Raw genomic sequence first — 17237 nt, 5'->3', positions numbered from 1 at the left:
AACTGAAGTGGCAATTGGCGTGGCACATGCTACCATATATAAACGCTACTCTCCAATGTCCATTTTCTATTCGATCTATCCGTAAACCATAATTTTATTAGTTAGCAACATTGTTATTGTCACAAAATATTCATAAATTTTTTCACGAGTAACAACTTTGCTTAGCAACTTATCAAAAGATTACAGATATAACCATATAAAATGGACTTATTTTAGTTAAAACTGTCTTTAAAAATAAGAGCTACTAAGCGATAAGGCCTAATTCATATTTACACTTCTTGGCCTGCTCAGCCGCACCCACCATGGCTGAGGTCGCCTGAATGTGTGATGCAGCATCAGGTCTCTGGTGGCACTTGAGCGGTAGCAAGAGATCTTTGGGGGACTTTTTTTTGTGTAAAATCGTGTTTTTAGGGTTCCGTACCCAAAGCGTAAAACCGGACCCTATTATATACCAAGAAAAAAAAACATCTGTTGCCGCTATGACAACAAATACTAAAAAAAAGACATGCATGTGACAATAACAGGTGGTCGGTCGGTGATTGGCCTTTTTTTCCAATAATACTGATTTAAATAAATAAATAAATATACTACGACAATACACACATCGCCATCTAGTCCCAAAGTAAGCGTAGCTTGTGTTATGGGTTCTAAGATTACTGATGAATATTTTTTATGAATAATATACATAAATAATTATAATATATAGATAAACACCCACTGAAAAACATTAATGTTCTTCACACAAATATTGTCCAGTTGTGGGAATCGAACCCACGGCCTTGGACTCAGAAGGCTCGCCCATTGCCCACTTCGCCAATTGCAGTAATCAACCTGAGGCGTAGGTGTTAAGCTGCATGAGCCTTTAATTAAACTGGCAACCACGCCCTTCACACCAGATCACAGCAATGCTGTTTTGGAGTATAAATAGGCATGGCAGTAGTACTTCCCTGGAAGAGCTTTGTCAAGAAAGGCTATTTACTACTAATACGACTCCGCGCATTCCATAAACAAAAGCGCCTCTTTTCTTGTCAAAAAAAAAACTTAGGGTCTATGCGTAAATACGCGTACCTACAATCCATTTCCGTATTGACAGGAAACCGCGGCAGTTTATTTCTGACCACAAATGTAGTATCTGTGACTAGTCATCCAAACTTGGACCAATTTACGCTCAACTAACAGCACTTTCCTTTTGCGGTCTCATTTGGTTCGAAAGCGGTGATAGCCTAGTAATTAGGACTTCAGCCTCCCTTTCGAAGGGACCGAGTTCAATTCCCAGTATGTTACTCTGTGATAGTATAAAGTTACTAAAATCTGTGGTGTAGGGTTCTCTGCGATTACATCAGTAATATACATTAGCGAATAGTGTTATTTATTATGTGAATTTGACAGAGCCGAAAGCTATAGTAATCTGACATCTATTGGATAGAAGCAGGCGATTCTTTGCGGAAATCCATGATATATTATGTAAATTAAGCCTAATTTGCTATACTCCACGAAAAGCAGGAGAATCTGTATGGTGTAATTTATAATTTCTTCGATCCTTATACTCCACACCAAACAGATATAAGTTTTGCTTCGAAACCGGAGCATCCTCAGATGTTAACTTGGAACGTTCGTAGAGCATTCAATACAAGTCAACCATTTGTATTGAATGTGAAATGAAGATGTGATTTATAAACAAAAAACAGTAATTTAATTCAATTAATTTTTATTAAGTGCCTACTAATCGAAGGACTAAGCAGATGGCCCATTTGGTTGTTAGTGGAAAACCGTCGTCCATAAACAGAGCGAAATTTCGCAGGGCATGCAAGGAACAAGTTCTACAAAATGCTGCGCTCCTTCTTATACACCGGCAACCACGCTGGAAAACAGAAATTCTTCTTGGCGGCTAAAATCTTACGGCTAAGCTTGATAAACAATGTATGAGGATGGGGCATATAACCCAAATCATGTCCCTACAGGGCACGGCTCTCCTCTCAGAATGAGAAGGGTATCAATCGTAGTCCACCACCCAAGTGCGAATTGTGGGAATTCGCTCGCCTCTGAGAACATTATGGAGAGCTTTCTTTTTGGATTTGGATGATTTTCGTTCACCGTTAAAGCAAGTAATATTTAAAAGATTAAAAAGCACAAAATTTCGAAAAGTTAGAGTTGCATATAATTTTTTAGTTAATAAATTTGAACTCAGAGAATATACGACTTCAAATAACAATACCTCCAAGCTTATCCAATTCCGGTCTGAATACCAGCCGTGTCAATCTTACTTAAGCGTTTTTAACTCTTATAAAAATACTTACCTTCCAACCCCCGTTTAACCCGTTTTAAGCAAAGGTTTACCGTTTTTATCTCTGATAAAAAATACCCCCGTTTAACCCGTTTTGGGGGTAGAATTAGAAAAACAATTATTCCCGGATACTAGAAGCATAAAATAAACGGACTTTCTAAGTTTTAGTGTCCATAACTTTTCCAAGAACATTCAACCCCAATTAGACCCATTTAGGGGTAGAATTCTGGATGAAATAGTGACCATTGTAACCTGTGAATTGTGTAAATTACTTGTGCATTCCTCCACTAATGTAGCGAAATAAGGACTCCAGTCTCCACTAATACCTGGAACATATAGACAAAAGCCTATAAAAGAGTTTTTTTTATATATACCGTGTAAAAATACTTTCTTAAGCAGTCAGTAAAAAACTGTTATTTTTTTATTACAAATAGACACTTGAACTACTTGATTAGTGGTTGTTTATAACCTGCTTGATCGCTTATAAATTCCCAATCCCTGCGGTGGTAAAACTGCGAAAGTTATAACTTTTGCTTCGGTTAAGTTATATCTACGCATTGGAATCAATAAAGCTGTTCTGTTTCAAACCAGTGTTATTTGATAAAGTTTTGGATAGACTCTATTATCATATCAATGAATAGCTAAATGGAAAATTGTTATAATTATAGACATTCAGGAATTCATTTTGTTTGTTAAATAAAAAAAAAAATTTTTATCTGTTTTTACTTTAAATTTGATGCCGCGTAAATTGGTTGGAGGTATGGGTTTTAATAAAACTAACTGACGACTGCCATAACCCTCAGATTGGATCATCACAAACCATCGAGAGAGATTGCAGTCAAGGACTAACCAGTACAGGAATTAACACTTGTCCTAATGTAAATTGAATAAAGACATCTCTATTAATATAACTCAATGGGCTTCGAATGAGAAGTTTCGTTTGCGATTCCGCAGCCGCGGGCAATTTTAGCTCGTTAAATAAATTGCGAAGTAAATCTTACGGGGTTCAATCCTCGACTGGATCAATTTATACTAAAATACATGGAAGGTTTTGAGGTGACAGCAGAACAGAATATAGTGTTTCTCTTTCCCAGGGTGCCGTACGAGGTGACTAAGGGATTATGTCCTTTACTTCAATATTCGCAGTGAACCACTATAAATGTACACTGTATTAATATCATGTCTTTTATAATTAAGAATCAAACAAACTTACCTAGCGATGTTTGATTCCAATTATGTGAGTGTTGCAACCGAAGACAATTACGGCATGTAATGTAAGTAATATTATAGTAATATTACTTACATTACATGCCGTAATTGGTTGCAACACGAAATATAATTGGAATCTCGGAATCAGCTCCATCGATTTTCATAAAATTTAGTATACAGTAAAAAATTGTTAGTTATTTCGGGGGCGATTAATCGATCTAGCTAGTATTCATTTTTAAAAAATGTCATTCTATTTGTTTTTTCCGGTAATAACCGATTTGGTGCAACGAAGTTGAGCGTTCCAAACTTTAGCGGTAAATAATCAGAACCGTTGATGAAAAGGGATTGGTACCACAAAAGGATGCCATCGTTCACGGCGTCTCACACAAAGTACCTATAACCTGTAAAAAACCGCCAGGCAGGCCAGGATGGTTCCGTTTTCCATTATGAGCTACGGAATACAAAAATTATCGCATATTGTCCACATAAAACGAGTCTTCGTAACAATTAGCACTACTTAAAACTACAAACAGTGAAAGCTGAGCTACCTAAACCAATAATTTCACTTTTTCATCGGTACTTAACAAGTTCTTATGTTTTTAATCCATCTCTTTATTTTTTTACTAGCATACCAATAATAAATAACCAATTAGCTTTATTTTAATTTTATTTGATTGTTACGAGCTAGTGCCGTATATATATAATTTTTTTTTGGACAATTCCCATTATGGATCTTTCAATACGCGTGACATTGGCGTAGTACAATGTACTAGGCAAACCTAAAAGCCAAGAAATCGAGAGAAAAAGCTAAAAGCTGGCTGGCTTTTATTAGAATCAACTTGCACGTAACAACAAAACTCGGTGACATGAAGATCTCCAGTCTCGACATGATTGTTTCACTTTTTTTATTAAACTAGTAAAAAGTTTAGCTCTGGTCTGCATCTCGTCTGACGGTAAGTGATGAGATGCAGAGTGATTAAGAGTATATCTCTTAAATTGTTTGCGGGCTAACATATAAGGGTTGCGACAGTTGTTCAATTCCCATAATGGGTTTTTCGTAGCGTAGTCAGATTTCGGCATTGCAAAAAAGTTGCAAAAAAATTTAACACCTATTTGAAAGCAAGATAGAATTGTGTGTACATTCAACTTTCTCCTTGAAAAAGATAAGTATAGTATTACCTACCTACTTGGCTCTGAAAGTCTTAGCTTTTTGTGATCTTGATCTAACCACAATATTTCGTGTGGACTTGAGTTCAAGTTTCGAAGCTTAATGAACCTTAAAAAATTATTTAAAAAGTTTACTGACACAAGAATCCTAACTTTAACCTCAATGCCGATTTGAAATGAACTTCAAGAACATATTTATTTATTTATTTATACGCTTTATTTGCACACTACAAGTTGAAGAAACTCTTGTTCCAATGATGCAATGTAGTTTAAAAATTCCAATAAAGCCGCTAACTGTTACTAATAAATGCTTTTCTAGTTAAAAATAAAAATTGGCGCGTTCCGAGTCTTCGATATCAGAAATACGAAATGACATTCTTTAATGACATATGCATCAATGATACAAAATAATACAAAGTGAAGCATTTCAAATCCAAATTTCTCGTCTCTGATATCACCGAGAACAAAAGTATTATGTATTGAAGTAGCAGTGGGTTTCAAATATCTTTTTATAGCTGTGACAGTAAAAACAGCTCTTCCCTACACAGTTACACAGTCCCCTTTCGTTAATTTTGGTGAGTAGTTTCAGGTTTCCGTAACAAAATATATTAAAACGAACCTGTACATTGCTACTTTGTCAGGTTGCCATAAGTTTATAAAAACAAAAGTACCTAAACACATTGTTTAAAATGGATAAGTATAGGTAATCCTTCAACTTTGAGGCAAAAGAAAACTTATTTAAAATGGGACAAAAATGGGGGTGACAGTTTTTTAGTAATTTGTGGGAATTTGTTGTTACCAAATTACCATTCATGCGTTTCCTTACAAGATAAGGAGCAAAGATAAAGAATTTAGAAGTAGTACTTTTTGACGGCCGATTGGCGCAGTTTGCAGCGACACTGCTTTCTGAGCTCAAGGCCGTGGGTTCGATTCCCAATACTGGAAAATGTTTGTGTGATGAGCATGAATGTTTTTCAATGTCTAGGTGTTTATATGCATATTCTAAGTATTGTATATCATTGAAAAAAATACTCATCAGTCATCTCAGTACCCATAACACAAGCTACGCTTACTTTGGGGCTAGATGACGATGTTTGTATTGTCGTAATATATTTATTTATTTATTTATTGATTTTTCTTGATGAAGTCTAAGATGTTTAGCGGGTTCATCTGTTGCGGTATGGAAGCTAGTTTAAATACATACCCCAAACGTTTTCTATGCGGCATCGTACCCGCCGTTGAAAAGTGTATACTCTAAGTGTCTATGTGTGTTTATATGTATATTCTAAGTATTTATATGTATGCTTCACAACCGCGTAATGATGCTAGCTTACAAACTTTTCACATTTTCCCCATTTTAAGGTAAAACGTTTAGAACATTAGAGGTAAAATAATTACTGTTAAATGGCGTAAACTAACTGCATGTTCGCGAACCACTACTAAAGTGGAGTGGTATTTGATGCTTCATTAGTAGTGGACGCGGTTTCTGTTTGTTCTTAATTCTGTCGTAAAGGTATAAATACAAAATCCCCAGCAAGATGGTCGCAAGAAACTAACTGCCCCTAATATTTCTTAATAGGTGCCTACTTGAATCAAGGGCAATTTCAGAGATTTCAATCTGCAATCTGTCGAATTTTTACTTACACGTTCACTCGTGTAGGTTGCTCAAATGTGTACAGCAGCGTAGTCGGTCTATGCTCTAAATCCTTTTCTCAGACTCTTCTCCTATGAGAGATTAGGCATGTACCCAAGATGTAAATATGTGTGCTTATTTTTTCAATTTTTCATACATATTTCAAGCTTTTTACGTTGCATATAATCCGGTCTCTAATTTTATAATACTAGCTAATACCCGCGACTTTGTGCGCGTTTATTAAGGTTGTTTATTAAAGCGGGAACTCTCTTATTTGCAGTGGCGTGCTCTTCATACATGCACAAAAGCACTGCATACCCTAAAATTGAAATATAGCCCGTATAAGAGGAGGATTTTTTGTTTATCAAATTTCAGCCAAATCGGTTCAATCGTTGCGACGTGATTGAGTAAAAAAACCTTCAAAGTTTCGCCTTTATAATATTCTACCTTCTGCCCGCGACTGCGTAGACATCAGAATTGGGTCCAAAAAGAATTAAAAAATGTGAAAGTAATAAAAAATTTAATAAAATTTACACCCGTGTTGTCGATTGCGCTGTTAAAGAGAAAAAAATAACTGCATTTTTGCGTTTCAGCTATTACGTATTTAAAATGTTAGAGCCGCAAAATTTATATTTTTATTTCACGCACATAATTAAAAATAATTCGCGTGTAATTCGGTTATCACACTCTTAACGTGTCTCCCCGTAGGAAGGACGATGTTTGACAAAAAGCGGTATAGCCTACTTTTTATCCCGGAAAAACATCTTTTTCCTACAGAAAAAACACGTTAAGAGCATGAGAACCGAATTACACGTAGACGAAGTCGCAGGCGAAAAGCTGGCATGTTATAAAATAACAATAAGATTACTAATAAATTATTGGTGTGCAGCATTTATTTATGCTTTTCCCGCGGGAACAATTAGAGAGATACCCCGATCTGGGGGGTCCGTTTTTGCGTGATTGAGTAACAAACATCAAAACATCCACACTTTCAAATTTATAATATTAGTAGGATTACTAGATGGAAATTGGAAATGGACGTATTAATTGTTTAAATAGTCGTATGTTATACGTATACAATTTATGAATGAGCGTGCACTTATTCGCAGGTACTAATGTTATATTTTTCCCCCTTTCTATTGTGCACCGTAATCTGTTTTCCTTGTATTTTCCTACTAGTAAGGATGCCTGGCAGAGATCGCTACTAAACAATAAGGCCGCCATTTGAATCTATTCTTTTTCTATTTTCGTTTTTCAATCTTTATTTCCTTAACTGATTTTTGATATAGAGTGAGTTGGGAGGACGGAGTGTAACATAGGCTATATATTTATAGCCATACTTTTTATTCCGGAAAAACAAACAGCACGGTATTTGTAAAAAAAAAATCTCCGTAAAAAAGCGTGCGAAGAAATCTAGTTAAAGTATATTTTTTTGATAAAAATGTAATTAGAAATCGCGCCGTTATAACATACCGTTCTCCAAAGTGTAATAATTAGTTAATTGCAAACAGCATTTCATCTAGGATTTGCTTTTAAAATTTTACGCTAATTATACATACATAGTATCCAAAAAAGTTTTAAGTGCAAGTGTTATAATTTTGATTATAAATACCTATTAAAGCTTCAGCTAATACCCACCTGTAGGAAAGTCAGGTTTTTTAAGAAGTTCTTATGTATTTATTTTGCAAATTATACAAATTTATGCAATTATACCAACTTACAAAGCTCTCGCTTTTGTATATTGCAATAACCGCCTCCTAAGATTATTTGACCGTAAGCATAAAGCGGTGATAGCCTAGAGGTTAATGCTTCGGCCTCACTTTCGAGAGGCCGAGTTCTAATCTCAGCACCAACCACTTACTTCTCTAAGTTATGTGCGTTCTATGCAATTAAAACATCACTTGCTTTAACGGTGAAGAGAAACATCGTAATGAAACCTGCACTCGTAACAGTTATCTGTAATGTTCTCAAAGGCTACCAAACCACGGCCATCGTGGTGAACTAACAGCTTAAACTCTTCTCATGTGATATGTGGTTGATAAGGCGATGATTATGAAGCATAAATGTAAGCATAAGCGATGACAGCCTAGTGGTTATAGCTTCGGCCTCCCTTTCGGGGGAATTGAGTTCTATCCTCGGCAGACACCTTTAACTTTTCCGAGTTATGTGCGTTTTTAATTTATGTCGTTAAAACAGCACTTGCTTCAACGGCTTCAGAGAACATTGTAAGGAAGCCTGCATGCCTGATACTTCTCCATGTACACAAAGTTGTATGAAGTTTACAAATCTAAAATAAACCCATTCTGAAAGGCGACCCGTGCCCTGTGGTGGGTCTATAATGGGTTTATTATGATGAATCCAAGCACAGGGGTATACAGGGCACCAAATACACCAGTACAACTAAATAGCGATTGACGGGCCAAATTGGGATTAAATTTATTAAGCAAACAATTACATTGTTAGCCAAACAGACCCGATTAAAACCGGTAGTTTATTTAACCAGAATTTCTTTCCAAAAAAAACAATCGACAATTACATTAGGCGTTATGTACTCAAAACTTTACTTTCATCGTAAAATAACTTGGTAGCAACAGTAGGAATACGAAATTCGAATCACGCGGACCTACCAACATGGCGCGGATAATTCTGACATTTGCTTTTTTAATATCCGTCACTGCAAAGGGGGATGATCAAAACGGTTTAATAACGGCGTTAGAAGATAAATTAGAAAATAAATTAGTTTTTTATGCTAATAATTTTGCAAAGTGGTTGGAAAATGTTAACGATAGGCATTTGGGCCAAAGTGAGTTAGGGAAGATGCTCGATTATAATGGAATTAAGCCGAAGTTTAATAATATTGGAAGTGGTGAGTATTATTTTTAAAAAATCTTCATTTTTTTTATTAATAATTAGATGTGTATATCATTTATATGTTATATCCACTGATCTCGCAATACCTAGTTGTATTTAACTCACTGCACTTCATCTCCTTATTTTAAATATTATATTAGTTATTTTATTTCCAAAAATAACATAGTAACACACCATTAAAATAAAACTGTAAAACATTGTGATACCATCGTAGTGAGGCATTTAAGTTAATATAAGAATTTTTAATTAATAAAAGCCAATTAAGAAAATATGGAATAAAATAATAAAAAATAATTACAATAATAGTTAAAGAATAATATATATTTTAAGAAATTTAAATAAACTAAACGCGCGCATGCGTACAAAAGAAGTGCCTGAAAATACCTGTGTAATGTGTCAACTGTCTCGTATGTCTAGTCAATAGCATGTTCGACTACAAATCGCAATATCCCTGGATTCTCGGATTTGGCAAAACTTGTAAGGTGTTCAGTTTTTTAATTACGAAATTCTCAGTACCAACCTAGAGTTAGGAATCTGCCACGTAGAGCAAGTTAAGCCATCATCGGTCACTAAGCTGTGATAACAGTAAACCCCACCATCACTCATTGGAACAGCATGGTGAGTCTATGTCCTATATCCCTTACATATATGAGAGGCAAAGCGTGTTCCTAACTCAACATTGGGGCATATGCCGCGGTTCAAATTTAAATTTAAAACTCATTTTACATACTTTTAAAACGTCAAGTTTGTCCTTTTTATATGGAGTCTGCGACCGCTTCAAAAGAAAATTTCTACAAAGAACATTGAGACAGGAAACCGAGCAGTTGCTCTTTCCCAACATCAACAATTTAGATTTTTAACCGACTTCAAAAAGGAGGAGGTTTTTAATTCGTCGGAATCTTTCTTTTTTTATAAACTATGTTTTCCTATTACTCGAAGACTTAAACAATCAACAATATTGTAACCCAAAGTAGGAAACTTTTGCCTGTAAAGTTCATTATTTCGCGTGCGCTGAGAAAAGTATTGATGATACATAAAAATATGTACTACATTATTAAAGTACTAATTATTTTAGCTTTTTAGTTCCTGGGCGTATGTTGAAGTTGGTTTTTTTTATAAATTAAAAATATTTTTTTCATTTTATCATTCATTTTTCTATCTTGTGAAAGATGAAAGCGGGACGGATGCTTCCAAGCAACATTGCCATTAAAAAAATCATCAAATGTATAGCAGTAACCTCGTTGTAAAAAATAAATAAATATACTACGACGATGCGCACATCGCTGCCTAAGCCCAAAGTAAGCGGAGCTTGTGTTATGGATACTAAGAGGATTGTTGAATATTTTTATGAATTATATACATCATCATCTCAACCAATTGACGTCCACTGCTGGACATAGGTCTTTTGTAGGGAGTTCCACAATGCACGGTCCTGGGCCGCTTGTCTCCAACGGTTCCCAGCTACTCGCCTGATGTCATCTGTCCACCTCGTTTGGGGCCGACCTACGCTGCGTTTACCGGTGCGGGGTCGCCATTCCAGCACCTTAAGACCCCAACGTCCATCGGTTCTCCGAGCTATGTGCCCCGCCCATTGCCACTTCAGCTTCGCAACTCGCTGAGCTATGTCGGTAACTCTAGTTCTTCTACGGATCTCCTCATTTATGATTTGATCACGTAGAGATACTCCTAACATAGCTCACATTATATACATAAATACATATAATATACATTTTAACACCCAGACACTGAAAAACATTCATGTTCATCACACAAACATTTTCAAGTTGTGGCAATCGAACCCACGGCCCACCCACTAAGTGATGGTGTAGTTGATGGTACCGGACTAACCTCTTAGGGGTATAGCAGTTATATTAAACCTGTACTCCCAATCCGTTTTTACGTTAGATGACCTTTTGACCCTTGACAGCAATACGTGGGATTTTACCGGAACGCTAACTACTTAGGTATGTGTAGGATGGTAGCCATGGCCGAAGTTTCGTACCGGAGCAGCTCACAAAAAATTCAGAAATTGTCCCGTGCTGGGGATCAAAACTGGGACTATACTCATAAACCATAGCAGTCCCACTGTGCTACGCAGTTCGAAATGATCATTTATTTATTTATTTTATATCTTGTTAGTACTCCTGCCCTGCCGTACCACTTACACTAACTGGATAGCACTACATAATTTATGGATAACTATAAGACAAATTAATGAAAGATGAAATTAAAAATTATGTACTACGAGTATATTGATACGAATATTGAAGTAAAGGTCATTCAATATTCTCAAAGTATAGTGCATTTTATTAGTTTTATAGCAATTCATGATAAGATAATTTCCAGAATCCCGGGGTATGAAGAAAATGGCGATGGTGCTGCTGCCCATAATATTCCACGTGGGCGCCACGTCCACTTGGCTCATACTGACTGCCCTGATGGCTGCTAAATCTGTCGCCATTGGCATCATACTCCTGGTCTTCAAGATCGCCGTCAGTTCCGCTAAGGTAAGAAGATATGTAATATATATCTAAGTACTTTGTATTTTTGCCATTGTTGCAATGCTGTGTTCTGGACTCTGGTCTGAAGGGAGTGGTTGCTGGTCTAATTATAGAAAAACAAAACGGGCTTAACACGCCTCAATAAACTACCGGTTGACATCTCTAAGATATAAATCGGTAGATTCTTTTAAAATTGTTAGTTTAAATTAATTACTTTTTTTACTTTTAATGATCAAATTACAGCAGTCAATATTTTTCTTCAAATTTACAATTTAATCTTGCGAACTTAGATACAATTTTCCTATTATATAAGTACCTATTGAAAATTGTATCTCATTTATTATTCAATGACTCACTCGGACGGATTTTGTAAAACGCGCAAACAACAGCAGCATATATATATGTATATATGCACGAAAAACTCCAAAAGTAGCCATTGAATTAAATTTAAAATTTACTAAACGTTTCATATATCTATATATTCTTCATCTACAGTAATAGTAAATCTGAAGTGATTCTTTTTTGTTTTATGTGAACACGCTTCAAATACCACTCAAATCTCAAAAATATTTTTGGAAACTCAGTAGTTGCTCTTTTCCAACATCAACATTTACAATCATTTTGCTATCTTGCGGGAGATGAGAGCGAGGCTGGCTGCTTCCATTCTACCTTGTCATTGAGGAATTCATCAAATGTATAGTATCAGACTAAGATTTCAAAGTATATAATAGCTAAGCGTGGCCGAATCTTTTAAACTAAGTAGGTATATAAAAAAACAATGTAATAAAACATGTGTCCTTAATTGATCGTCACTGTTCGTTGCCCAACCCAAATTGGGACGGCGTGATATGCAAAGATTTCATCCGTAGATATCACTGCAATTTACTAAATAATTATAAAGTTGATAATTGAATTGAGAGAACCCGCTAACTCGAATTGCAGAGACGTGGTGATTATTCGTGGTATTATATATATTTTTTTGTAATAATAATAAAAAAAAACCTTTTTATTTAGAGGCTAACACAAAATAAATATAAAAGACAGATTTTAAAAATAAATAAATCAAGAAAAAAAAACAGTAATTAATTAAAATCTAGAATTAAAAATTAGAATAAATTAAATTTCAATTAAAATAAAAAATTGTAATAATAATTGACGGTCTGGGATATTGGTTTCCCACATACAGATGGGCCTTCACCTATAAACAGAGCAACATTTAGCCAGGCATCCAAGGAACACGTCCTACGAGGTGGTGTGTGTCCCTGTGCTCGTCAACCTGACGCGAACTCATATGCCTGTAATTACACCGGCAACCACGCCCTCAGACCGGAACACAACAGTCCTGCGTGGTAGCAGACTTTGAATTAAGAACGAGAATCCTCATTCAGCCATTATTGTACGCAGTGCATTATGTCCTAAAACAGTAAAAAAGCCCCGGGCACGTCTCACGTTACACCCGCGGAATGTTGCTAGCTCACAAATTTTGTCCCATTTTCACATTTTATGGTGAAAGCTTAGAAACAAAAGAGGTAAAATAATTACTGTCAAAATGGTATGTAAGTGACTAACCGTTTGTTCGAGAAACCATTCTAAAGTGGAATGGTTTTTGATGCTTCAATATTAATCGTGTACACGGTTTCTATATGATCTTAATTCTGTGGTACTTCCCCAAACAAACCTTTAACCTCATTCCTGAGAGAGAACATCTGTGCATAGCAATGGGACATTAATAGGTTGATAACTCGTTGATCTGCTCGTACTGTTTCTTATTCTTTCCCCTTACATTGACCTTCAAAAATGATGTTCTACCCTCATTTTACCGTTGCAGGTCGCAGCATTCTTCACGGCGTGGAAGCACAAAAACCAAAATCAAGAGCATTCGTGGTCACCACATTACGAACATGGTGAATACTATTTTACTAACTGAATTTACAGATCTTACCTACTACCATCGCTAAAAGGTGTATCTATTATTTCAAAATTACATTAATATGTCCATCCTTTACTCCCCTAAACAAATATTAATATTCTGATTCAACGACTTCGAGAGCGTCAACAATATTAAATTAATAAAACTAATAGTTATATGTAAGTTAGTCCCGGTAGTACAGTTTAAAAGGTTACCTTATGCGAAATTGCAAAACATAGAAAGAAGTAGGTGCGAAATTTCTCTTAGTTATTTTTTTATTGATTATGTATTCCTTTGCTCTTTTCCTCTGGTTCACAATGTTTACTTAGTATCCTGTGAGCTGTGAGATATAATTATAAATTTTACCTTTACTATATCGCATAAACCAATAATATTTAAAAATTGTAGTTCTTGTTTAATTGTAGTTATATTTGTTGAAATCAAATAGAAGAACATAATGCCGTAACGTCAATAGCTAATATTAATAAAATACAACTTACTTCACACTGGAAGCGGTGATAGCCTAATCGTTAACGCTTCGGCCTCCTTTTTGGTTCGTTTCTGGGCATGCTCATGAAACTTTTCGAACTTACGGGCGTTTTTACTAAAGCAATCAAAATATCACCTTTTTAGCGGTTCAGGAAAACATCGTAGAAAACCTGAAAGCCTAAGAGTTCTCCATAACATTTTCAAAAGCGTATGAAGTGTAGCAAACCGCGCTTTGCCAGCATGGTGGACTACGGCCATTCTGAGAGCAGTCCCGTGTCTTTTGATGGGCCGGTAATGATAACGATTGCTTCAAACGATGGTAGAAAGCCCCAAGATCTGAATTTGTCTCAGCTTGCAGTAAATTTTCAGTGTAATAGGCTCTTACTCGGAACATGAAAGACAAAATCATATTTTAATTATTTCATGATCTGTTTGTCCGTTGCAGGTCACTACCGCAGCATACATGATGCTGGTAAGATTTTTTTTCAAATATTTGAATATGATTTTGTTAATGTTACCCTGATCTTTGTTTGTATTCACATTCAACTTCTTTGCGTTATTATAATATGAATATTTTTTGGTTAGGGTTACAAAAATAAAACACTGGTCCACCACCCCTCCTCTTTCGCGCGGTTGTCGCGACTAAGGTAATATAACAGAGAACGGGCAGAGAAGCGATTGGGGTTCCAAACAGGTTAGCCTGGTATCTTAGGCATCATCTTCACCAGGTCAAATTGCATTTGAAGACTAACTTGTAGTGGACAAAACAGAAAAAAACATAAAAGAAAACTCTACTAATTCACCTTTCAAACAAAAGAAATATAAACTTATAAAACCTCATCGTTTTGGTATGGGGGGTCAAAAAGTAGCCAATGCCTAAAATTAAGTTAAATCAACTTGATTTTTGGCATAAATTGTTTACGCGTGACGGAAGGAAAAACAAAAAAAATAAAATGTGGGCTTTGTTCCAGGTACACACAGCGACTCACCATACCTCTCCTACAACCCTGGCTGGAACACAGAACAAAAGACTTTATCGACAAGTTTTATTCCCGAACCGTATCACGAAATTGATTTGAAACACAGCATTGATAAGAAATCATAGTGTTCTACTTTTCTATTTTTAATTTATAGTCGACAGACCAAGCACCTGATTTTAAGTGACAAACCATTGCTTATAAAAAGGGCAACACTTGGCAGGGCATGTCCCACGCAACACGGCCTACAGAGTGCCGTCCTTTGCCCATCAACCTGGAGCGTTATTAAGCCTCATATGCCTATAAATACATCGGAAACCACGCCTTTCAAACCGAAAAAGCAAATCTACACAACTATTTATGTGTAAAAACAGGATAACATGCTCGGGACCCTACGGACCCTTTGAAATTAAAACCATAGATTCTCTTCTTCTTTAAATGCCTCACCATTAGTGAAGGTAAGCAGAAACTTTTTTAAACCACTCTTTGTCCATGGCTAAACTGAATATTTCTCCGACTATAAATATTGTAGAAGTATTAATATACTTCTGAAAAGAGGATATGCTTTGACAAATTTAGAAAGTCAATTTTGACAACTCACTCACACCCATGAAGTTTTTTGTTTTTTTTTTCTTTATTCTTTCTCCCTCTGACGTACAAAATCTAAAGATTTTGTACGTCAGTGTTGTAGTAAGGGTGATAAGTTAAGGTAATTATTAGGAGATTAAATTAAATTGCATTTATAGATATAAATAGAAAACTTTTATTTATTTAATTAAATATATCTTATATAAGCACATTTCGTTTTATTGTCCTTATGAACTATTGTATAAAAAATAAAACAAACGGGGTGAGCTAAATAAAACCGTTTAAAAAATACTATTATCAACAACAAAAAAGAAAAACTATCGGAGAACACAACGCAAAATACATAAATTACGCCAAAAAAATTTGTCTATAAAATTAAAAATCGTATAAAATAACAATAAGAGATTCCATATAAAAACGTAAAAATTAAAGCCAACAATTTTGTGATGGAATGTTTATTTATTATAGGCGGTGTAAAAAAAACATATTTTACTTTATTTAAATGGACGGATCCAGTCTTTTCGTTTATTTTTAATACAATAAATAACATATTATAATAGATAATATGAATACATGATGTAATTTTCTTTATCCGGCCAAACATTAAATGAAATTTCATTTAATTAAAAAAAACAGTACAAAAATACGTTTTAAATTGCCATACTGAGTAAGAGATATGGTTGAAGAGTATAAACCCACACAGCTGCTCTAACTTGGTTTGCCGGACTTCATCCATTATTAGCATATGTTATTGTTAACAATCCGGATAAACGACTTAACGTGCTATTTGTTGCACGAGAATTGACACTGACACTGATTCCTAACTCCGGGCTGGTACTTGGTACTTTTTTCTATAGAAATCCAATAAAAATGTTTGGCCGGACTCAGGAGCACAACCCAGGAAACTTGATCCATGCTAACCACTAGACCATCAAAGCAAACATGCCACACTATATTTAAAAAAAACACCTTGTTAAATACACCTCATATTTGGATGGTCGGATTTTTATAAGCCTAATGAGTGATGTTCCTTTTTATAACTCTTATACTTATATAATTATTATAATATATACTTCTTATAATCTATTATGACACATAAAGTATACCATAATAATTAGTATACAAGGCCAGTAGGAAAAGTGCTGTTGAGGTATTCATGAAATTGTATTATTTGCAAAAATTTAAAAACATTATACTATTACAGAAATAACTGTGTTCATGAAAAATTACGTAGTAACAACCATGACATCAGCTGTGTTGCTATTGGTAATAAAAAACAATCACGAGCCTAGATAATATTAAAACAATAATTCAAATGTGATTTCATGTCATTACAATTTTTAAAAAAAAATTGTTAAGGGTATGTATGAATAAAAACTGAAATATACATTCCTAGAAAATAATAGTAATTTCTCTAAATTTTGGTACAGTGAAACTTTTTATAGATCCTAGTATACTAAATCCAAATGACCCTGTACTAAACTATTATTAAACAGAAAGATATCCAAAGGGAGTATCCATTATTTAAGTAAGGTGATTATGGCGATATTTTAACCAGTTCACTCTCCTGTCGGGAGATTTTACTCTACTCTCTTCCTCTCCTCTAATC

General features: G+C 35.1%; 1 protein-coding gene across 1 annotated transcript; it reads left to right on the top strand.

Moving 5' to 3' along the window:
- The first annotated feature begins 8924 nt into the window (after window positions 1-8924).
- Window positions 8925-15692, top strand: LOC120625395. Its single transcript, XM_039892439.1, has 5 exons — window positions 8925-9159; window positions 11511-11671; window positions 13494-13569; window positions 14509-14535; window positions 15035-15692. Exons 1-5 carry the CDS (start codon window positions 8925-8927, stop codon window positions 15166-15168), a joined length of 633 nt encoding a protein of 210 aa, XP_039748373.1. The 3' UTR covers window positions 15169-15692.
- Window positions 15693-17237: the final 1545 nt, after the last annotated feature.

Source organism: Pararge aegeria, chromosome 7 (genome assembly GCF_905163445.1).
Source record: "Pararge aegeria chromosome 7, ilParAegt1.1, whole genome shotgun sequence".
In the NCBI taxonomy this organism is placed as follows: Eukaryota; Metazoa; Arthropoda; class Insecta; order Lepidoptera; family Nymphalidae; genus Pararge; species Pararge aegeria.
The sequence above is the reverse complement of the archived record's forward strand: the minus strand, read 5'-3'. Positions and strand labels throughout refer to the sequence as shown.